The sequence below is a fragment of the Lissotriton vulgaris genome, chromosome 9 (genome assembly GCF_964263255.1).
Source record: "Lissotriton vulgaris chromosome 9, aLisVul1.2, whole genome shotgun sequence".
In the NCBI taxonomy this organism is placed as follows: domain Eukaryota; kingdom Metazoa; phylum Chordata; class Amphibia; order Caudata; family Salamandridae; genus Lissotriton; species Lissotriton vulgaris.
Genome location: NC_141697.1, coordinates 936,123,474 through 936,147,983, shown reverse-complemented (window position 1 = coordinate 936,147,983; position 24,510 = coordinate 936,123,474). Strand labels below are relative to the sequence as shown.

Genomic DNA, 24,510 nt, shown 5'->3' with positions numbered 1-24,510 from the left:
TCGTCCGGACCAACAGCGAGGTCTGTCTTAACAATTAAAATGCACCTTTTAAAATATACACAAGTTTTAAAATCGGCAGGTCAGCGTGGTGTCTATAGCCCAAATCACCCGGCATACAGACAGTCGAAGTCACGTCACACGCACACTCTCAATCAAAATAAAATCACAGGGAAAGAAAGATGCCCCCGGCTTCCGCCTCAGGGGATAGCAAGTAATCTCAAATTGACGTCAAATGCGTTCAAATGCGTTCTGTCTCCTGCCTGCAATCTGCTTTACTGAAATATTCAGCTTTTGGGTAGAACCCATTATCTGCTTTTAGAATAGTCTTCTAGTTTTTATTAATTAATTTCCTATCCACCTTTCCTGCATAGCTGGTGAAACAGATATGTTACATAGCAGTTTCTGTTACCTGGATCAAGTGAATAGGAGAACTATTAACTCTGCTCACAGATATTTGTATATTTGTAATGTTGAATAATACTGAATATATTACAATATTGAAGACAATGTGCTAGTTATGTGCATATTTTAAATTTTTATTCCTGTTCACTCAGCAGGACTATGAGTTTGGAGGCATGCAATAGAGATGTTGGTTTCTGTTAACTGGTCCTTATTGTCCTACTAGAAAGTGGGATTCCTGCCTGATGTGGAGAAGGAGGATGAGATAATCTGGGTATGTCTTGAGGAAGATGATCCTGAGCTGGATATCCAATGGCAGATAAAGATCTTTACACCACCTCCTGAACAGGAAAATCCCACGTATCGTAAGTAGTAACATATGACTTGCACAGAATTGTATTCTTTATTTTTTTTAAACCTCTTTTTATTTTAGAACAAACAGGTAGGAGGTTACATTACACCACTATTTGTATTATGCCATTGTATATCAAGGCCATTCTGCAGCAGCGCATGCACAATATCACATAACATTGATACTTCGTCCATTCCTCTCCCACCCTCAAAGACCTACACTTAATCTTCCTCATCTTCAGATGTAGAGTGTCTTGATGGGGCCACCGGGGCTCTGCATGGGAAGCCTCTGTATGCATTCCATCTTTTCCACACCTTCCCCCACTGTTGAGGGCAGCCTCTGTTTTCATAGATGAGATTTTCGGCAACATACACCAGTCCTTATCTCTCTCCCAGTCTCTTAGGGTCGTGCTGCTTCAACCCCCCAATTTTGCGCTATATTCCTTTTTGTTATCATCCAGCTCAGCGTTACACCAATTTGGTCTGCTCCCCCCAGATTAGTAGCATCCCATACATTGAGCAGGTACCACTTGGCCAATTATTGCAGTACCAACTTGTGGACCTTGTTCAGGGTTTGTGTTGTCTTGTCCCAATAAGATTGACTTATGGGGCAGGCAATGTTATGTGGAAGAACGTTCCCTCCATCCCGCAGCCTCTGCGGCAGAGCAAGTCTGTATCTCTTCCCAGGGCTGGAAATATAAGCCCTATGCAGTATTTTGAGTTGCATTAGGCGTAAGAGGGACCTATTAGCCTAGGAGGCTAGGGAGTTGGGCCACACTCCTTCTTGCATGACCGTGATCTCCCTCTCCTGGTTTTCCCTCAACCAGCTTAACATATCCGGAGCGTTATTCACAAGCTTCCTGTATGTTAGTGAGATTGCCTTTTCTGGGGATATGTTCCTCTAGTAGTCTGTTTCCTAAGGGAGAGGATTCTGGCAGGGTTCCCTCCCTAGGCATTCTTGCTCTCAGGGCGTGACTGAGTTGTATATATCGGAAAGCCTCGGTGGGTGCCAATATCTATGTTTTTTGTAGGTCAGCGAAAAGTATTATTCCCGATCCAGAATATACGACTCCCACTTGCGAGATACCCAGCATGTCCCATTTGTCAAACCCCTGCCTCCTACCCATGTCCCCCAGAAGGTCCGAGTCCCAGAGGGGTGTCGCTAGGGTGATCTTGTTCTTCCAGCCCAGCTTATAGAGTGTAGAGTGCCACAGCTGGACCGTCCGAGCTGTAGGCCCTTTCAGGGGATAGTCCCTTGGTTTAATGTATAGTGTACGTAAATACCCCTGGGCTGTAGGGCCAGGCGATAAATGCGCAAGGCTTGTTCTGTAATAGGTTGATGACCCCATTGGTTGATTACTGTCAGTTGCGCCACCTGGTAGTATGTTTGTATATCCAGAAGGGCTATCCCACCCTCATACCAGCCCCTAGTTAGTTTATTAAGAGCGATTCTAGCCCCCCCATCTGATCTCACCCTGGATTGCCCTAAAATGGGCATCGGGCACCCAAAGCAGTGTGTTCTGTAAAATATATAGAAAGCGGGGCGGGCGGAGCTTGCTCGTGACCAAGATGGCTGCTTGAGCCCGTAGCTCCGTAAAGCCGTCTGACAATCCTTCAGTTATCCGTCAGCATTGTACAGCTTTTGCTCTTCCAGGCCCGGATGTGGGTGTCAGAATACACCTGTGAGGTGTGGAGCGAAAGCCGGCCTTTCTACGACCAGCCTTCCTGGAGAAACGAGCCTGTTGGGATGACCGTGCAGCAGGCCTGAAATCCCTGAGCTCTCGTGGTGTGGTGGGCGGGGCTGCGTAGGGTAGCGTGCCGCAGGCTTGTCGGGGACCCGTCCGGCGCTGGGAGAGACCCGGGCGATCAGCTGTGAAATTTCCCCTAGGGGTGCTGCGAAAGTTGGAGCAGAGCGGGTGAGATCGTAATTGCTGCGTGCTGGTGCAGTAGAGTAGAAACTGCAGCATTTAGAGCGGAGCTGAAAGACTGCTTGGAGGCTCCCAGTCGCGCTGTAGAGAGCGCGAGAGACTGCAGCTTGAAAATCGCCACCCGGAGCTGGACCGCGCTCGAGGGCGCTGGGGATCACAGGTGAGCTCGGCTGCAGCCCCACACGGAGAAGCATTGGGCTCGATACCCCGGGCGGGGTCCCTGGCATCAGGAATCCGCCATTTTGTGACTCAGCGCTTGGTCTGAGGAGCGCCAGGCCGGGAGAAGAGGCGCGGAGAGTGAACACGGTGTAGTTGAGGGCTGCGTGTGGGACACCACTTACAATAAGCAACTCCCTGCAGCGTGCTGGTGGATACTGCCATTGAGGTGCGGCAGTCGGTGGCATTGGAGGCCTAGGAGGGACGTGCGGCCATAGAGGGCGGGTGTACCTCTGGGCGATTAGAAATTGGGCCCCACTCTCACCACAGGGCTGCTGTTCTGTGGGCAGTTGTGAGAAGAGTGCAGTATTTGGGCTGGCTTTTGGGAGAATTGCAGAGCAAGAAGACCCCGGCGGTGATATACTGGAAAAAATGTATAATTTAATTGTTACGCGCTACACTGCTGAAACTAAAGCCCCGGAAAGTGGATAGCATATTGGGGTGCTTCTCATGCGCATATGGCCCGGAGGTTGAGGAGGCTGGGTCTGGTGTTAAGAGTGGTCCCCTGGGGAAGGATCTACTAAGACGTTTCCCATCGAAGCCCAACTGCATAGCTGGCGGGAGTGCCGGGGGCTGGGAGATCCTAAAGTGCAACAAGTGTGCCCTCACCATTCTGAGACAGGGGTACTGGTGCAGTAGAGCTGCAGGATCTTGTGTGGTAGTCTCATCTAGAGGCAATTATGGGTAGAGTGGACAAAGCGCAACCCAAACTCTCCTTTGAGCAGAAACGCTCGAAATCCCACGATGCCACTACAGTTAAGGCCTCCAGGTCTCACTCCCCTACAGCCGGAGATACTAGTACAGATATTTGCAGTATGCTCCTATCCATGGAAAAGAGCTTGCAGAGTGGCATCACCTCCCTAGGCACCAAGATGGACGCACTCTCATACCGTATGGATAGAATGGTGGAACGTCTGGACAAACACGCGGAGTGCCTGGACATGTCCGAACGGAGGATCATGGAAGTGGAGGAGGCACACACTACGCTAGACTCGGATCACAAGCAGCTTGGTAGGGTCCTCTGCATATTTCAAGATAAAACAGAGGACTTAGAAGCCTGGTTGCGTCGATGTAACCTCAGGATTACTGGCCTTCCGGTGTCGACCCCGACTGGTAACATGGAACAATTCCTAGAGAAGATGCTGGTCAACCTCCTAGCGACGGGGTCTTCTCCAATATGTTTGCGGTGGAGAGAGCTCATTGCTCCCTGGGGCCCCACCCACCTCCGGGGGCACCTCCTGGGCCAATCATTGCAAAACTACTCAACTATAGGGACAGAGGGGTGAGTAGCTACGCTCGCAAACAAGATGGCCGCTTAGGCTCCCGGCTCCGCCGGCCTTCGTCCCCCGCCGGACTATCCTGTTAGATATCCTGATTCTAAGCCCGACCTCCATCTGTAGGAACCGTTGCTGAGTCCGATGGTGCAATCCCAAGTGTTCTACTGACTCGATCGATGGAGTTACACCGTGTTGTAATTCTCGGCCTACCCCGGCTGCGGCCGGGTTGCAGTTGAATAACATTGGCCGTGGGACCTGGGCGATGTCCGGTCTCTCGCTGCGGAGGTCATTTTGCCCGATTCTGATGGCGGTCACTCGGCCTGGCTAACATTGAAGAAGTGTGCTACGAGGCTGTTGTGGCCGTGGGCGGGAGTCCCCTGTCCCGGAGACCGGGTGCGGTCCCTCCCCGGGTTCGAAGGGTCGGGATCCTCGCTCGCGGCGACAGAGGATCGCTTGCTGTGGCGGTACTTGATCGGCCACCTTGCGTGGCCTTCCGCTCCGTTCTTGCCTGTTCCCTCGGAGAGTTGGTCACTCTGGGGACCTAGCGCTTACCTGCCAGTGAATGAGGGGAGATGGGTTGGACGGAGTGCAAACCGTCGCTGAGGATTGTCTTGGTCGCCATCGGGGCTCTACATTTGCATGTGGAAGACATGGTCCACAAACTGTCCACTGGAGCAGTTGGGACTGTGGGCCTGAGACCAGACACTGATCTGCAGCATGATTTTACACGAGTGGGGTCTCCCGCGGTGCACGCCTGGTCGGTGATGATGGCCCCGAGTTGGATGCAGTATCGAAGCCCTTGGCCAGCGAGAAAGTACCCGAGGATACTCTTGTACTCGTGTGCGCGATGCCGCAATTGATATTTTGTCCACTGGAGGTGGAATCACTCGGCTCTCTGTTTCCGGAGTCTCTCTTTTCTGACTTTTGGTTTTTTCTGACGTTTTCTTCCTCCATGGCAGTTTCATCATGTTTTTAGAGGAAACAGCGTCTGGCCTCACTGTCGGAGAGGGGGTGCTCGAGCGTGCCTGGCGTTCCGGATGGCCTACCACTCTTGACTTTCGGTGGACTGAACTTTGTTAAACTCCTTTTTCATTTCGCTTCTGCTGTTGAGGGAGTGGTTCCGCCTGTGAGAGCCCGCATTACAGATCGGAAGGGCCAAGGATGAGATTGTCTAAATGGGGCTGATATTATGGCAACGATGGATATGGGATTTGCTACCTTATTTTGCGGAGGGTTGGGTGATGCTTATAACTCCCCATGATTGTTCTGACTAAATATCCTGAAACCTTTGGTGATAGTTGGGGGTTGTTTGTCTCTGGTGGGGGGAGGGGAGTCCGGGAGCCTATATGTCGATTTCCTCCCCCACTCTTTTTTCTACTTTTAGTACCCAGTTCGTCGGGGCGACAGGCACACTGCTAGTTGGGGTTGGGCGGAAGCCTTATGCAGGGGTGCAGGGTGGGGGGTCGGGGTTTGTTGTATTGTCTCCCTTTTTGTTCTGTATGTTCAATCTCCTGTACCGCTTTTGTTATTGGGTGCCCTTAGACGGATGGTCCTAGTCATCGGGTGGACGGGCCTCGGGAATGGCGTTATTTCCTTTGTTTTTCCCTACGTGCCTGCTTGTTACTGGGTATCGGTTGTGCTAATCGATTGCTTGCTGCTCAAACATGTTTTACTCTTTTGCCACTCATTATTATCCTGTCTCCCAATATCCTGTTGTTTCGAGTGGTGGGACTCACAGAGACGCTATTAGCATTGCCCGTAATCTTCTGTATGTTCTTGGGCAGCCCGCCGTCATACAAGATGACTACTGTTTCCTGAGGGGTTACCCGACTGTCCAGCCATGTTGACTGAATATTGTTGTTGACTTCCTGATTTAAGGCACCTGCTGTTGGTTTTTTTTGTTTTACAATAAAACGATTTTAAAAAAAATATATAGGCACAGAGGTACTGCACTGCAGCTCGCAAGAGAAAACAATCGTTGGTGTATGAAGGCTCTATGATATCGCTCTACCTGGACTTTACTGTGCGAGTGCAGGAAACGCACAGCCAAATTATCCCCATGAACAAGCAATTGAGGGACTTGGACTATGCCATGCTGTATCAGCTAAGCTACGGGTCAACAGACAAGGTCGCTCCCACATATTCACGGACCGGAAAGCTCTACAGAAGGCATTAAAGAGCTGGTCCAAAGAACATCACCGGAATCCGGAGCAGCATCTACTAGACGAAGCGGCTGGTGGATCGTTGGAAGAACAGGACTGAAGCACTTTCTGGTTGATAAGTATGACAGGGGTGCAACCGATAATGGGGAGATGGGAGGTACTGCGGGTAGATTACTTTAGACTTGAAGACATCAGATGTGTGCTATTAGTGAAGGATAATGTAAGTGATTTGTCTGTTGTAATAACGATCTGACTCCCCTCCTACGGGCTGCAGAGGTAGCAAGGCAGACCTGCGTGGGATTGTGACTGGACCGATACTAGGCAAAGGCTTACACAGTAAATACACTGGGAGGTTTGGAAACATCAGTGAAGGTAGTTGGGACACCGGGTCCAGGCCTGGGAAGTGGTAATGCTTTATGTTTTGTTATGCTAGCCTTGGTTGCTAGGGAACGCTCGGTCAGGGATGCTGTATCTCTATACTAGACGGCGTGCGAGGGACGGGGCAATTGAATGCTTGTACTGTTCTTTTTAGGTAACCGAATGCCCTCTGGCCACGAGTGACATACACTAGAATGGTATTTTTTAATTTGGGGGGGGGGGGGGGGGGTGCTGGATGGGTGTGCTTTTTGGGATGCTGTGCAACCGAGTTGTGTTGGTCTGCTGTGGGAGGGGGGATGTTGTTATGTTGTTATGAATGTCAATGGTCTTAAATAGGTCATCTCATGGTGTACATATGGCGCGCACACTGCATTGGTCAGATTGCATTATAAGATTAGAATCACAAACTGATGATACCTAGTGGGGTTAATTCACTGAGGGCGATAGACTCCCTCCTCGCACTGACGTTGAATGTGTGAGGGCTAAACGATTACCGCAAAGTGCGCAAGGTACTTAGCTTTCTAAACAGACAGAACATTGATGTAGCCCTGCTCCAAGAGACACATTTGCCATTGAATAGCGCTATGTTACGCAGTACGGGACTATTAGGAAATATAAATGTTTCAGGATTTACAACTCAGGCCCGAGGGGTGCTGATCTGGGTTAACCCTAGATCTGACTACACAATTGCTTAATTGACGACAGATGATGAGGGCCGCTTTGTGATTTCTAAGAGTCAGGGAAGGGGAGTGGACTTGATCATAGTGAATGTATATAGACCTAACTATGACTGTCCGGAGTTTTATACGACATTAGCAAATATGACAAATAGATACCCGAATGCACAGTTCCTCGGTGGAGGTGATTTTGATTTGGTCCGAAATCCTAATCTGGATAGGTCTGGGGGACCGGCGAGGAGGCCTTTAGCGGCTGCTAGTGCTTTGGAGAGTATTTTGGTTGCCATGGATCTCAGCGATGCGTGGAGGGACTACGCACTATTCCACAAATTATAATTTGCACACTCTTATAGACTACTGGTTGGCTACCACGTCACTTATGGCTCAGATTCGTACCGGTTCGGTATTACCATGTACTCTGTCAGACCACTCGCCGCTGCTGCTGGTCCTTGCTACACCAAAGAAGCCGATTCCAACGTTCGCCTGGCGGTTTCCACCTTACTCATTACTCGAACCCCTATTTAAAGAAGAACTTACAGACGCTATAGACACATTTTTTGCTATCAATGTAGGGTCGGTGGATAGTTTTCAGACCGTCTGGGAGGCCTTCAAAGTGTATATACGGGGGGGTGGCCATGGCTAAACATTCGTGGTTTCTCCGCTCTATACGCCAGAGGCTAGCAGACCTGGAAAAGAAACTGGGGGCCTTGGAAGAACGACAGATTGCAGGAGTGTTCGATGAGATCACAAGCAAAATAAAAGATCTGCTGGGTGAATACCAGGAGACGGCAGACAGCGAAGTCAAACATATGGGCAAGTATGCCACTGCACATGTTTACGGAGAAGGGGATAGCCCAGGCTCGGTATTAGCAAAAAATTTGAAAGCCAGACACAGCAAAACGCTGATTACAGAGATTTGGTCTGCGGAGGGGGAATTACTGACTGAAGAAGCAGACATTGCAGATCGGTTCAAACAATTCTATTCGGATTTATACACTACCCGCTCTTCAGGCGCTGATGATGAAATACTAGATTATTTGGGGCATATCAGGTTGCCGTTCCACACCAATACGCATCGAGAGTTCCTTATGCACCCCATTGAAAAGGACGAAATTATAGAGGCCCTGGCGGGAATGAAGACTACTAGCACCCCTGGGGCGTATGGGCTCACAGTCGGCTTTTACAAAGCCTTTATTGAGGTATTGCTCCCTCATCTCTCAGCGCTTTTTGATGATATGTTTTTATCGGGCGAGATGCCACGGACTATGAGGGAGGCGATTATAGTCGCCATCCCTAAACCAGGTAAACCCCTAGAGGAGTGTGGGTCTTACCACCCCCTTTCCTTGCTAAATGTTGATACCAAATTATTCGCTAAGATATTGGCCAATCCCTTGGCTCCCCTGGCACCAGTGCTAGTGGCTCCGGAGCAGGCGGGGTTCATTCCCCACAGGAACCTTGTTTACATTCTTCGCACTGTGTTTGGTACAATGCAACATGTTAAGCAGGATACTAGGGCAGCGCGGTCTTTCTCGATATGGAGAAGGCCTTCGATGGGGCGTGGCTTGGACGCCGATGAGAATGGTCGCGTGAGCTGTGAGCTCTGCGCCAACCTCACCACTTATCCTGCACAAAGGGCCAAACGGGCTCTTCTGTGACCCTGGGGGGCACCCCTGGCAGCGGAAACCTGCACAGAACAAAATCGGACGTGTTTATTCTCTTTCAGTCCAAACCAAACAGCAGAACGACAAGGAGGAAGATCCGGTCTGCAGGGCCTGAAGATAGTGCCCGGCTCCACGGCCCGTGTTCTGGAGGGCGCCGCCGGTGGAGAGGAGTAGTTTGCGACCCCGGAGGGAGGAGGGCTCTCCCCCCTTGTGAGCGGCATGTTCCGGTTGCCTGCAGTGGGATCTGGCCCCCCCCCCTTGTGCATCGTGAGTGGGGTGCGGTGATTGCTGGCAGCGCGGCCCCTGGGGGACTGCAGGATTGTCTGGATGCGCTGTAGCGGTGCCCGGCGGGCAGAGGATGAGGGCGCCTTAACTGGCGTGAATTGGAGAAGGTGGACGAGGGGGCCCCCCGATGTTGATGACCTGCAGGCGGCGATTGCGGAGATGTTGGAGACGAGGCAGGCCTCTGTGTCCATCCGTAGCGGGCGTGAACTGAAGCTATCTATTGGGCTGTGAGAGGGAGCCCGGCCCTGCCTGCGGCGCGGCCCTTGTTTTGACACACGATCAGAGGTGGGTAAATATTTAAGCCAAGGAATAAAAATCATATGATCCAGGCTCAAAGTCTCTTCAAGATTTTGTGCGTGAGGTCAAGATGTTCATTTAACCAACATTTGAGCCAGAAAATTGAGGGGCGCATTGCCAAGGTGTCGCAGATGTAAGGGGTGCCCGTTTCTTCGTGAACCGTTAGATTTGCCGTCCCTTGTGGGACGCACAACAGCCGCTTTAAAAAGTTGTTTTCAGTCACCTGCAGGCCCTCGAGTCCAGAGTACCCCCATAGATCACTCCCGTAGCTAGCTATAGAGATGCTTTTAGCTTGATAAATTTTCAACATTGTGGTCACCGGGCGATAGCCAATTTGAGTTGCAAAGCTAAATAGTGCTGCGTTGGCCCTGGTAACCTCTCCCCTTTTCTTGTTAAGCAGAGCGGCCCAGTTCAGTTTATCATCCAGTAGGACGCCCAGATAGGAGAAGGTCGTGGATATAGGCACTCTAGCACCATTTACCTTAAAAGGATACTGCTTTTTGGGGCGCTGTCCTACCTGCATTACATTTTATTTAGAGTTGTTTATGTCCAGGTCTCTATTATCCATAAACTCCCGAAATGCGTCAAGTAGTGTCTGTAAACCTTTGGGGGTACGCGCCAGAAGGACAGCGTCGTCCGCATATAGCAAGACGGGCAGTACCCGGCGCCCCACGTATGGATAATCAGCCCCAGTTTCCCGCAAGGTTCCTTCTAGGTCATTAATGTAAAGATTAAAAAGGAATGGTGCTAGAATACACCCCTGTCGCACCCCCGTTCTATTTTAAAATTCCTGGTCACCTTGAGGTCGGAAGAGTATCTAATGTTTGCCCTTGTATCTCTGTGTAGTTCCATCAGAAAGTCCACCAATTTGGACTCCACCCCCATGTTCCTCATGGATTATCAAAGCTTTTCCCGATTAACACAATCAAAAGCGGATGACAGATCCATAAAGGCCAAGTAGATTGTCCCTGGGCGGGCGGTGGTGTACTTTCCAAGTAGAGATTAAGGCATTGTGCCATGGTCGAGTGGCCTGGGCGAAACCCAAACTGAATGTCTGAAATGATCTTGTTCTGTTCAGCCCAGGCAATCAGTCTCTTTAAGATGACTCCTATTATAACCTTTACTACGGAGTCAATGAGGGAGATCGGTCTATAGTTCATAGTACAGCCACTGTCTCCCTTCTTGAACACTGGCACAATAGTGGAGGTTCCCCAGGATTTTGGGCAGCCTTGTTTAGCTGCAGCGTTAATTACTGCAACCAAGATTGAGGCCCAGAAAGAGGGGTTTGATTTAAAGAGGTCCAGTGGGACACCATCTGGGCCCGGCTCCTTCTTGTTAGTAAGATTGTTAATGCCTTCCTCCACCTCCCTTATGGTAAACACAACTGTTTCCTTATTCAGAGTCTTAGCTGTCGACTGTACCAGGGTAGATTTACTTGTAAAAAATATTGACAAAGTGAGGGGAGGAGCTACGTGAGCATCCAAGATGGCCGTGTGAGCACAGGGCTCCCGGGACCCTCGCCGCTCTTTGCAAAATATCCTGACGCTATCCTGATTTTTCAGATGGGTTACTGAAGATGAACCTCAGCTGATGCTTTTGCTCTTTGAAAAATTTGATTTGGACTCCGGGAACCGAAGTTACGTTGGACCGAACTTTTGAGGCCCACATTGCGGTAAGCCGGGGGCTTGGCAAGTTGGCACGCCGGGACGAAGTTGAACAACAACGGTTGAGGGGTCTTCCCCCAGTAGCCCTGCATCAACTTTCGGTTTTGCTTTTGGATCCTGGCATTGTCAGATCGCAGGACTGTTCCGTTCTGTCGGAGATCCGACCAGGCTCTGTCTTATCATCGGGTGCCTTCTATTTTTAACGCTTCTGTGTCGAACTGCGTTGTCACATCGGCCACACGAGTCTACTTGTGTAGACTTTTGGTGACTTGCCTGCAAGCGGCCATTTTCACCAGGTCTCACGGGCCCCTCCGGGGCGTATTTTCCAGTATGGCGGCTAGGGGCGACAACGAGAAACGGAAAACCAGGGCGCCTATTCGCGGGGGACCGGTCCAAACTAATATCTTGGATCGTTACACCCAATCTAAAGGATCCCCTGGTGGCGCCGCCACACCCCGGAGGACGCCAAGGAAGACCCAACTGCGCTGACTGAACTGTCTCTCCAAGACGTCATGAGCGCCATTGCCAATATGAAGGCTACCATCGGCCAGCAATATGAGGCTCTGGCTCATAAAATCGACACGGTTGCCATTGATGTCACCTTGATCAGAGCCGACTTGTCTAAAACTAACGAGAAAGTGAAATCGTTGGACTTGAAGACTTCTAGCCTTACGGCCGATGTGTCGGAACTGCAAACGGAAATCGGCAACCTGAAATCATCCAATGACCTCATGTCTCATCGACTGGAGGAAAATAGGGCAAGTCGCAACAACATCCATGTCATTGGTGTCCCTGAAAACCCCGAAAATACGTCAACAGATCTCTTGGTGGAGGACCTTGTTCTGAACCACCTTGCCCCTACAGGACTGAGCAAATTCTTTGCAGTGGAGCGTGCCCACGGTGGAAAGCCGAGGCCGGGCGCCCCTCAGAGGCCTATCATTGCCAAGCTCTCTCATTTCAGTGACCGGGATGCTATCCTGCAGGCCTCGAGGGTGAGCGGCCCGGTAAAATTCGAAAACGCTACAGTCAACTTTTACCCGGACTTCACTCAGCTCGTCCTGAGGCAATGGATGGGCTTTCAGGGTGTGAAGCGAAGACTCCGAGACTTGGGCCTGAAATATGCTATGTTGTTTCCTACCAGACTTCGTGTTGAGTACGAGGACCGGACGTTTTTCTTCGACCGGCCAGAGAATGTGAGTGACTGGCTGGATTCTCTGCCTGCCCGGAACGATCGAACTGAGCACCCTGGTGGGGCCGAGGGTGGTGAGCCAGAACAGAAGTGACGATGCGGTCCCTGATTTCCGAACACTTGACTTTTCACAGCTGGGTTCGATTATTTTACCATTGTTGTATTTTCGTTGTCGAAAACCCGAGGGTGGCGGGGGTGGTGGGACTCATTCCTCCTCCAGGGTTCTTTTTGTAGATTGGTGTAATGGTAGGGCGACAGGCACACTGCAAGTTGGGGTGGCTTTCTAGTCTAATGCAGGGGTGCAGGGTGGGGGGAGTTGTAACGGGTTTTGGTTGGGGGGTGGGGGGAGTGTTTGTGGGTTTGTTTTCTTTTCTCAAGGCAACGTATTGCTCCTTTCTATGATTCGATTATTGTGCTCTTTGTGGGGTGGGTTCCACATTTCTTGTTGGGATGGGGGGTAGTGGGTTAAGGCTAATATCTTGGAATGTCAACGGGTTGGGTGATAGAATAAAACGGGGAGTGGTGCTGCAATTCTTGCGTCGCCTGTCCCCCGATGTCGTTCTTTTACAGGAGACACATCTGGTGGAGAACACGTGTCATGCCATGAATAAGTGGGGTTACCATCTTGTTGCACATTCTGGGTTCACCACTGGTTCTAGGGGCGTTGGCATTCTTGTTCGGTCCTCTCTCCCCCTGGAGATAGACGATGTAATCCTCGACGACAGGGGGCACTATGCCGCCCTCACTGGTAGGTGGGAGGGTAGGACAGTTTCGTTGCTCACTGTATATGTTCCACCGGGTCTACAGACCTCCACTTTTTCAGACATTGGGCGAGTAATGTTGGGACTCTGGTTATGGGTGGGGACTTTAATTCTGTTGTTTCTGGCAATGTAGATCGTCACCCCCCCAGAGATCTTCCCAAGTCTCAATCATGGCTGAGTGGGTTTTTGGAGACTTTTGGTTTGGTGGACTGCTGGAGGCTGATGCATCCAGCGCAGATACAATACACTTTTCATTCTGGTGCCCATGGAAGTCTTTCCAGACTTAATTACGTTCTAATGCCGGCGGCACAGTCCCCTTCTGTCAGAGAGATCAGACATCTTGCCCGGGGCATTTCAGACCATTCCCCATTGTGGCTTTGTATGGATACTAGAGTGTGCTGTGCAGGGCGAGTCGCTCCCGTAAACCCCTGGTATTTACGTAATCCTAAGACCCGTGCTGGTTTGATAAAGTCCCTGGATCAATATTTCCTTGAAAACGAGGGGTCTGTGTCCTCATCTGTGTCACTATGGGAAGCCTTCAAGACTGTCATTAGTGGGTAGGTCCTATCCTTAAATGCCGATGCTAAGAAAACTAAAAATCAAGAAATTGTTCGTCTTGAGACAGAAATAGTCGAGCTGGAGAGTGACTTGGAATCAGGCGTTACCCATGCCAAACTCCACGCCCTTGGTTTGAAACAACTTGATTACAGGTCCCTGGTCACGGATGCTCCCAAAATAATGCACAGGGAGCAGCAGGGCAGATTGTACGATGTTGGGGACAAGGCGGGTAAATTGATTGCGTGGCTTGCTAAGAAAGAAAGGGCGAATCGTGTGGTACCCGTGATTCAGAATCTGAATGGAGAATGTGTGACTGATCCTAGTGAGATAGTGGGGTGTTTTGTGGACTATTTTCGTACAGTGTATTCTCCGGTCTCTGATAGAGATGAGGAAGACTCTAATTTGTTGCTACACGATATTGCGCTGCCATGCCTATTAGAGATTGACTGAGACCTAATGGATGCTCCATTGTCGGCGGATGAGATTGCAATCGCCATTCGCTCCGTTCGCTCTGGCAGGGCCATGGGCCCCAACGGTCTGCCCATCGAACTATACAAATTGCGCCCCGATAAAGTCGCACCGTATCTTCGAGATATGTTCCTGGCGTCGCGAAACCTTGGCTCCCTCCCTTGTGATCAGCGTTTAGCTACGATTGTGGTAATTCCTAAGGAGGGGAAGCCTCGGGATCGCTGCGCTTCGTACAGGCCCATCTCCCTGTTGAACGCCAAACCTAAAATCCTAGCTAAAGTTTTGGCTAATCGGCTGATCACGGTGATTGGTGACCTGATCCACACGGACCAATCTGATTTCATCCCGCATCGTAACACCGCACTCAACTTGCGGCGTTTGTATGGCGTTCTCGCGAGGGCAGGGTCTCTTCAAGAGCCGGCCATCTTGGCTTCCTTGGACGCCACGATGGCCTTTGACACGAAAGAATGGCCGTATCTCTGGGCCACCCTCGCAAAATTAGTTTTGGTTCTGAGTTTATCGGGTGGGTGAAACTTCTATACGAGGAACCGCTGGCTCAGGTGTTCGTTAATGGCCGAGTATCTGATTCTTTTACTCTTGGGAGGGGTACGAGACAGGGTTGCCCATTGTCTCCCCTACTTTTTGCGCTTGCCTTAGAGCCTCTGGCTGCTTGGCTCCGATGGGAGCCTTCTATAAAGGGCATTCAGTGGACTCCGGATTTTGAAGACCGGATCTTGCTTTATGCTGACGATATCCTGTTATATCTTACCTCCACCGGAAAATCGCTTAATGTTTTGTTCGATGTTCTCACATCGTTTGGCAAGAACTCAGGTCTAGTTATTAATTGGACTAAATCCTGTGTCTATGTAATTTCGGGTGGTCTTCCCCCCTTGCCTCGTAGATTTCCCATCCAGGTCTCGCAGACGGGATTCAAATATTTGGGGATTTTTATATCATTAGATCTCGCTGTTCGCTATGAACGCAATTTGCTTCCCCCTCTCCAGAGGCTGAAACTCGACGTTGTTCATTGGCGTAGATTACCACTGTCGCTGCTTGGTCGTGCTGCGTTTTTTAAAATGATGTCCCTGCCACGTTTTCTGTACGCACTCCATAATTCATTCGATATTATCCCGGCGGGCTATTTCCGGGAGGTGGAGAGCTTGCAGAGGCGGCTTGTCTGGGACGGGGGTGCAAGAATCGCCCTCGCTAAGCTAACCCTCCCCTGGTATGACGGGGGCATGGCGCTCCCAGACATCAGGCGGTATTATTGGGCCTCTCAGTTGAGCGCGATTAACCACGCAATGTATGCACCCAGCCCAAATCCTGCATTTGAGATGGACAAATATCAGTTGCCGGGTGGGAATTACAACAGGGCGCTCTACTCTAAGGTGGCAGGGAGAAATTTAACAGGCCCACTAAGATTGCTGTACGAGTCTGGTGTGATGCGAATGCGGTCCTGGGTTGGAAGGATCGACTGACACGCGCGACTCCTTTGTATGCGTCTGAGAGATTGGGATGCCTCTGGACTACGAAAGGTTTTGAGAAATGGGATATGATTGGTATTAGCAGAGTGGGCGACCTCTGGGCCAAGGGTGCAGTTAAGACTTTTGAGACGTTGCAGAAGGAATATGAGTTGAGTGACAGGGAGTTTTTTAGATATGCACAGGTTTGTCATGCCTTAACCTCGGTCTTCGCTGCAGATGCCAATATCCCTGAGTCCTCCCCGTTGGAAGATCGTGTGCTTGATGGTCATGTGCCTGATAGCACGATCTCACTAATATACAAGAAATTGATCAATAGCCGGGCTGATCTCCTTGTACGTCTTAGAGAAGTCTGGACCGGGGATGGGCTGGAACTGGACGATGAAGACTGGAAGTCTGCATTATCTTCACCTAAGGAGGTGGCTATTCCCACCCGTCTCCGCCTCGTCCAACTTAAAATTCTCCACCATGTGTATGTTACTGGTCCTCGTCTGGTTTCCATGGGTTTTTCTGCTGATGGGTTATGTAAGCGTGGTTGTGGAATGATTGCTACCTTCCTCCATATTATTTGGGAGTGCCCGGAGGTGACCGCGTTTTGGAATCGTGTGCATGCAGTGTGTCACCAGAGTCGCGCTGCTGCCTGAGGCCCGGCGATGCCTGTTGAATGTGTGGGAACCGAATTATTATAACGTCGCTCAGACCCGGTGGGCGACCCTTGGGAACATGATTGCTAAGAGAGACATCGCACAGTTGTGGGGTTCCCGGTGGCCGCCCACTGTGTCAGTATGGAAGGAAAATATGGATTGGTGCATGTTTAGAGAGAAGACTGTGTATTTGGCTAGGGGCAAGCCTAGGGCGTGGACTAAAATCTGGAGCCAGTGGAACGCCTACCGAGGGAACATATGTACGCCCCCGTTGGAGGACAATCCGCACATCTCCCTCTCCCCCTGATCCGACATTCCATGTCTTGTTTAAATTTTTTACCTATTTTTGACTCTCCCACTGGCCCCCCTGACCCCTCCGCTAACTATTAGTTTGCACAACTTTGCACTTGAAAGTCCTTCCCGTACGATCACAACTTCGTGTACAATGTTCCATGCCTTGAGACTTGTTTGTTTTATTTCCTTTATTTTCTTCTTTTGTAAAAATAAAATAATACTTCATCATGGCTCTATCCTGTGTTGCTACGGATCTTATCCTGCATCGCTGCCGGGCCTCAGGGATGTCGGCGAAAGAGCTGTGGTATATACTGTTTACTTCTACTTTTGCTAGCGGCTGGCCCCTGTGGTTGTAGGCCCGTGTGTGTAACCTTATTTAAATGAACAATAACGTTTTAAAAAAAAAAGATATATATTGACAAAGTGAGATACCCATTCTTCCTCCGTTATATTGGTGCCAACTTCCTCGACTCTTTCCACTGAAAAGAGTGGTCTATTAATGATATCCCAGAATCGGGAGCTGCTGGAGAGGGTCAGGGGGTCTAGAAGCTCCCTCCACGTAGCCTCTTTCAGTTCCTTTTTACGGGTTGCCAGCAATTTTTTATATTTATGCCGAAGAGTTCGAATCTGTTCTCTGTCCTTTGGAATTTCTTTCAGAGCCGCCTTGAGATCTCTTGCGGCTTTGGAACATAAAGGGCTAAACCATTTGGGATCACTATACGCCCTATTTTTCCCCGGGGCAGATAGCAGGTTCCCCACCTTTGAGATAATTTCTTCGAACGCTTTAAGAGTACCCAAAGCGGTTTATTCCACGTTCAGGCAGCAGGAAAATTCCGCCACACATGCTTCTTTAAGTGCTTCATAAAAAGGGACGGGATTACTTCGGTCCATTTCAACTGACGCTTACCATCGGTTGTTTGTAACCAAACAGGGTTTGATACAGAATCCTTTTTCTTCAATAAGCTACCTCCTAGGTTCACACACACCGGGTTGTGGTCACTATGGGTGCTTGCTGCAATCAAAAATCCCTTCTGGAGGGATGAGTTGGGCCTGGAAATCAGTATGTTATCTATAAAAGATCCTCCCCCGCGACCTTTAAAGGTCGGTTCCCTTTGTCTGCTGGATGGGGGAGCGTAGCATATAGCAGGGTACAAGTCATATTTGTTGAGCATGTCATTAAGGATATTTCCCTGTGCGGAATGCTCAAAATGAAAACCCAGTATCAGTGAGCAGCCCATAGACCCCATGTCTGTGTGTTTAGGGTCACCACACGGGTGTACGTTAAAGTCGCCTGAGATCATTAAAATATTTCTGTATGGGCCACAACACTGCTCTACAAAATTGATCAACTCAGTTATCTTACAGCCCGCATCATTATGTACTGCGTTATAAAAATGTATCACACACAGGCTGGTGTTACGCCGCCCCAAAACAACTGCCTGTATGTCTCTATGGTCTGAAGGGATAGCCCTGATATTACATCTCAGAGCCAGGGAGATGAAGATAACCAGGCCCCTCCTTGCTCTGCCACTATTAACACGCATTGCAGGAGAACGCTCTGTACCCGGCCAGAGAGAAGTTACAATCAACCAGCCAAGTCTCCTGGAGACAGATTACCGAAGAGTGAGTGACAAACTGCACCCATAGGGGGTCTGCAGTCTTTCCCACCAGACCTGCGATTTTCCAAGACAATACATTATATTCCAGTGCGCTACCATGATTACCCGGGGATTTGGTGATTTGCTCCCCAGAGGGATCAAAAGTTGTTACCCCTTGGGGGTCATCTTCCCTTAACCCTGTTCTTGACACGGTGTCCAATAATTCAGGATAAAGCGCTAATTCCGATATGTCCAGAGCACGACCTGCACCTGTATCATGATTATCAGTGGGTACACAGTCGCTGGCTATGGGGGCTGATTTTACCTCGTTTTCTCGTAGTCAGTCGCAGTCATTAAGTCCTGAAAGAGCTGCGTATCTGTTGGCGCCCAACGGGAATTGAGAATAATTTTAAGCCCCCTGTGGGTTATCCCCTACTGACCTAGATTGGATTAGGCCAGGCCTGGATGGGACTCTCAGTTTGTATGGCCACCCCCAGTGTCCCTGATTCGAGTTATATTGCTCTTCACTCCCCGCCCGGTATAAAAAGCCAAGTGGCAGGATCTCTATACCTTGTCCCCTAAACGCCACACCTGAATCAACCTCCCTGAATATACTTTCTGCTGCTAGGGGATTATTAAAATTTACCACTATGCAGTCTCCCCTTCGTGATTTCCTGGAACTTCCCAGCCAGGACACGCGGCGTACCATAATGGCATTATGCATAACACAATGCCCATCTAGTGTATTACAGGACAGCCAATGTGTGACCTTATTTTTGAAGTTGTCTGTGATCCTCTTTAACTCCATCAGGGAGTGTGGGTACATTACACAAAATGATCACTAACGGGGAGGATTGGGGCGGTAGGTCAATGACTGGTGGGTTTTCTGAACTTCTGATTCTCTTGGCTGTATTTATGTTTTCCTCGGCCCAATCTAGAGCTACAGAGTTTGTCTTCTCCGCTTCTCCCTCGATGTGGTCTGTTCCCACTATGCTATTAGATTTTATCCTTTCTGGCTCATTCCCGCACTCATTACTGGTTGGTTTTTGAGGCCCTATGGAAGTCATAGTTAGTGATGATGACATTATTTGTTGAGAACTATTACTAGTCCCGTTGTTTTTTTTTAGTTGTGTCCCGGGACCAGTTTTCTGCATACAGGCTACCAAGTTAGCCAGTGTTTGTGAATTATTTGTAGTGACTTGTTCGAGCTTCCCCAGATTCTCGTTTATTATTTTCATTCTTTCTATAAGTGGTAACTTCATTATTTGTTCCACTTGTGCCACGAAACCTTCTGATACTCGTTTGGTGGCAGACTGTTGGACCTCCCTCCAGTGGAGACCGACTCTGTAGGTTGGGGAACCCCACCGGACTAATTCAGGTGCAGGAGAGATCCTTATGAGGCTGCGATAGACCAGTTGAGCCTGACGCACCCTTGCCTGGCGACTAGGAGTTTTGCCTGGGGGTGGACTGCCTGGCTGGGATCGCAGGACGTTGAGACGGGTGAGGACATCGGAAGCGTTGTGGCCGGCGGGTGCCGACGCCTCGGAGAACCCATATTTCCAACTACCAGGGTCTCACGTCACCGGATACTAGGGTGTACTTGAAGGTGAGACCGGGCCTGGGGGCCAAATCATCTGACGCCCATGGGGAAACCGCGGGGCCGGCAAGAAGGGGCTCCCCTGGAGCCGGAAGATGGAGCGGCGGAGCAGCGGAGACGAGATGTGGTTGAACCGCCCCCAGAAGGGCTGATGCAACAGCAAGTGGATCAGATCCTCAGGGCAAGAAGGAGGCATTCAAACAAGACATTGCTCAAGTGTCGCTGGGACTGGGACTCCTAAGGGCAGATCATATGAAGCTGGCTGAACGGGTGAAGCAGGCTGAGGCTACCTTGGAGGTCGTGGAACCGGTTCAGAAGGCAATGGATACTAGGATGGGAGAAGTCACTTGCAGGCTCCAAGTGTTGGAAAGGAGGGCCGAAGATGCCGAAGGGTGTAATAGACAGAATAACATCCCGATGGTGGGCCTTCCGGGAGGAGTAGAAGGAGACCGCATGATAGACTACCTGGAACAGTGGCTGCATGCAGAGGTTGCCCCTGAGGGCCTGACGCCCTTTTACACCTTGGAGAGAGCGCACAGAGTACCTGCTCGCCCGTTGACACCTGGGAGATCGCCTAGGCCGGTGGTGGCCTGCTTGGTTCATTATAAGGACAGGGATTTGCTGCTTCATATAGCACGCACTGCAAGCCCATACAGAGTGGACAACAATAATGTGTCACTGTTCCCGGATTATACTTTTGATATACAGCGACATCGAGCAACGTTTCTGGCGGTCAAGAAGGCCCTCCGATATAAATGCATTCAGTATTTCCTGATGTTTCCGGCGTGCTTGCGAGTGACTTTGGATGGCAGAACTTACTTCCATAATGTCCCTGATGAAGCATTGAGCTGGTTGGAAAACTACCGGGCAGGGACAGATGGAGCAGGAGGAGCTGGAGGTCAAACTGCGGAGGTACCGCAACTGCGACGCACAAGGCGTACCAGAAGATGGCGTCCTGGGACACAGAAACCTTCCACGACACAGACAGAGTAAGAGAGATCGGCGGACCTGCAAGCGGTGACTGAGATCTCGTAAGCGAGCGGCACCACACTGTTGGGAGTGACCGACTCCGAAAAGGGATCGGCGGGGACAGACTCTGATGGGACGGATGCGGGGAGTGTCACCCTGCCACATGTTACTCCAGGGACGGCGGACGAGATCGCAGATGCCTGACTTTATGCACTGTCCCAAGTGACTAGTAAGAGGGGTAGATTGGTCCGGGTACTGTTGTCTTTGGGCAGGGCTGATTGGGCGAGGTGCAGAGGTTTGGATGGCTTGGGCGAGGTGATACACGTCCTGTTCGGTTGACTGTCTGTCTGGGGGCTCTTCCAGGGATGAGGGGTATTCTTTATTGTTATAGTGGGGTTGGCGTCAGGATGCAGTGGAGTAGCGGGCCAGATCTTCTTGGCGTTAGAGCACCCCTTTAGTTTCACTCTTAGAGTGAATCCCTGGCAGCTACCAGGGGGACTGTTTTTGGTTAGTTTGGATGCGTACTAGCTGTTTAGAGCCTGTTCTGGGAGGGGAGGGGGGGAACTTTTTTGTGTTGTTCCTGGGGTTGTTGGGCCCACCGGTGTGGCAATGCAGGGAGAGCAGTTGTGGAACGGGGATACTTTGCATTATGGGGGCATCACTTGAATTCATATGTATTACGTGGAATGTACGGGGTATGCATACGATGTTAAGACGCCACAGGGTCCATGCTTATTTGGTACGTAGAGCGGTACAGATTGCTTTCCTCCAGGAAACCCATATGGATTGAGCTGAAGGCCAGGCTTTGCAGCGCCGGTGGAGGGGGCAGCTGTTTTACACAACGTATTCTGCTTTTGCTAGAGGCGCACTGATTTGGGTGAGGGCGGGGGTTCCCTTCCAGCCGACACAGCAGATAGTGGATCCTGAGGGGAGGTTTGTGCTGTCCAGGGGAGGTTCGATGGGAGAGATGTGACATTGTGCAGTGTGTACACCCCTAATGTGGAACAGATGGCATTTTTTGCCCAGTTGTCAGGGAAACTGGCTTCATTCCTGACTGGCTCTGTGATCCTGGGGGGCGATTTCAACTCGGTCGCAGATACTGAGATGTATAGGTCACATCCACCGCTACCCCAGGCACCCATACATAAGCTCTCGAAACTTCGGAGGGATTGGCAGGCAGAGTGGGGGTTGATAGATATGTGGCGGGTGCAGCATATGGGCGAGAGGGTCTATTCATATTATTTTGCTCTACATGCTTTGCATGTGCGGCTGGATGCAGTGTTGTGCTCCACGGACGTCCATGCGCTGGTCCGCCATAGTGAGTATCTGGCAAGGACGATCTCGGATCATAATCCACTACTTTTGGCGCTGAGGTGGTCTCGGGTACGGCCTGCAATCCCTTCCTGGCGTTCGCGCCTGGAGGCCTTGGAGGATCCGGTGTTTCGCACAAAAATCCAAGAAGGTATTGAGCATTATTTCCTTGAAAACAAAGGGACGGCGTCGACCCTAGCCCTAGAGTGGGATGCCTTTAAGGTGGTAGTGCGGGGCTTGTGTATTGCTAAAATGGCAGGAGTCCGGGGGGGCTCTTGCAGGACATAGAGAGGGAGGAACAGCGGCTGCGTCAAGCAGAGAGGGCCCACTCTGAGGACCTGAGGGCTCAGGCTGAAGTCTTAACTGTAAGAGAGGGAGTGGCGGCGCAAGTGGAGAGGTTGCGCTGCTTTGACTACAAGGAGTATTTAGTGCGAGCACACGCATAAGGTGGGTTGCCTCTTGGTGTGGCTGGCCAACCCGGCCCGAGAGGCACGCCCATTTTGCCTTCAACCACTTCAGCGGGCAAAGTGGAGTATACACAACAAGGGATCAACTGGATGTTCTTGACGTACTATGCGGACCTATATGAGAGTAGGTTGCAGGAGGTTTGTGACGGATTAAATGAGTTTTTGGCGGAGATACGATTTCCAAGTCTCGAGGACGACCAAAAAGACACGTTGGGACAGGATATTTCGGTGGGGGGAAATACGTAGTGCAATAAAACATATGGCGCGTAAGAAAAGATGGCCTGCCGATTGAATTTTACTCAACGTATGTCGACATCCTTACCCCCAAATTGATGGCGGTCTATCGGGAAGCCTGGGACTTGGGAAAATTGCCAGATTCCACTTGCGAGGCCATTATTATCCCATTGCTGAAACCGGGTAAAGACCCGTTGGCTAGGTCAGCCTATTGCCTACTATCAATGTTAACAACTGACTACAACGTTTTTTGTAGAATTCTGGCAACCCGGCTTCTTCCTTATATGACGCAACTGGTCCATTCTGACCAGGCGGGCTTTATTCCAAGGCGCAATACGGCGACTAATGTGCGACACCTTTTGAGGATTTTGGGCGAGGACCATCGGGAGACTCCTACTGCGGCAGTTCTCTCAGTTGACATTGAGAAGACGTTCGACAGCCTAGAGTGACCATATTTGTATCGGATCCTGTGTGAATTCGGAATGGGGGACACCTTTTTAGGGTGGAAGGAGCTTCTCTATAGGTCAGCGACGGCTCGGGTGCGGACGGGTAGGACGATCTCATCGGCCTGTCAGGTGGGACGGGTCACACGACAGGGATGCCCGCTCTCTCCATTAATATTTGCCCTGGCCATTGAGCTTCTGGCTTCACACGCTCGGTTAGGAACGCATTATCCAGGTTTGTGTCTCCAGGGGGATATCAAGTTTATTTCCGTTTATGCGGATGACTTATTGATTTTTCTCACGGACACGGATACAGCCTTGGAGTGAGCGCGACATTTGGTACGGGTATGGGTATTCAGGCGGTTCTCAGGACTGAAGGTGAACAGGGCAAAGACCTGCTTGTTCCCAGTGGTGGCGACTATGCTGGAGCCATCGCAGGTGGCGGACGTCCGATGGGAGCCTCACTGTTTACTGTATTTAGGCACCAATGTTTATCATACGTCCGAGGATTTGCTGGATGGTAATTTGGGCCGGGCCATGCGCAGACTTAAGGGCAGTTTTGGATTTTGGAGCACTTTGCCGTTATCGGTAGCGGGTAGGGTGGATACCCGATAGCTCCGCTCCATGGCTGTAGGTTTTATCTAGGGGTCGGGCAGACGGCGGGTTGCAATGGCCACATACGTCCGAGAGCCGATGGGGGGCTGTCAGTGCCAGACTTTGAATGGTACTATTTAGCAGCGCAGTTGCAGTGGCTCACCCAGGCTGTGGCTCGGGAGTTCCGGGGCCCGGATGGCCCCGAGAGACGATGGATCCCATGCTATATTTTGTCATTTATAGTGCTACAGCAGAAAATGCATCTTGAACCGCTCACTGCGGAAGAGAGGACGCTGCAGTTGTGCTGGAATCGGAGCCAACGTCGGGCTGGATTCACTCGCCCGTATGCTCCGGAGATACCGCTGGGAATGTGCACGGTCCTCCCCCATGGCGGAGATTGGATGGCACTTGCTAATTGGGAAGACATGGGGATACAAATGCTAGGAGACCTCCATGAGATTGAAACCCTGTTGTCGTTTCAGGCCCTTCAGCATAAATACTATCTCGCGCGAGGGGATTGCTTTCTGCATACAGTGCTTATTTCGGCAATACAGCACTATTGGGGGACTGGTCTGACGGAACCGTGGGCCTCAACGGTGTGCCAATA

The 24,510-nt window shown here is 50.6% G+C and overlaps 1 protein-coding gene across 1 annotated transcript in view; it reads left to right on the top strand.

The window, feature by feature from the left end:
- Positions 1–24,510, top strand: part of APEH (acylaminoacyl-peptide hydrolase) — an 883,124-nt gene that overhangs the window by 621,567 nt on the left and 237,047 nt on the right. Inside the window, exon 15 of the mRNA XM_086938781.1 lies at positions 626–764. Coding sequence (XP_086794907.1) covers positions 626–764 — 139 coding nt within the window. The remainder of the gene's footprint in view (positions 1–625; positions 765–24,510) is intronic.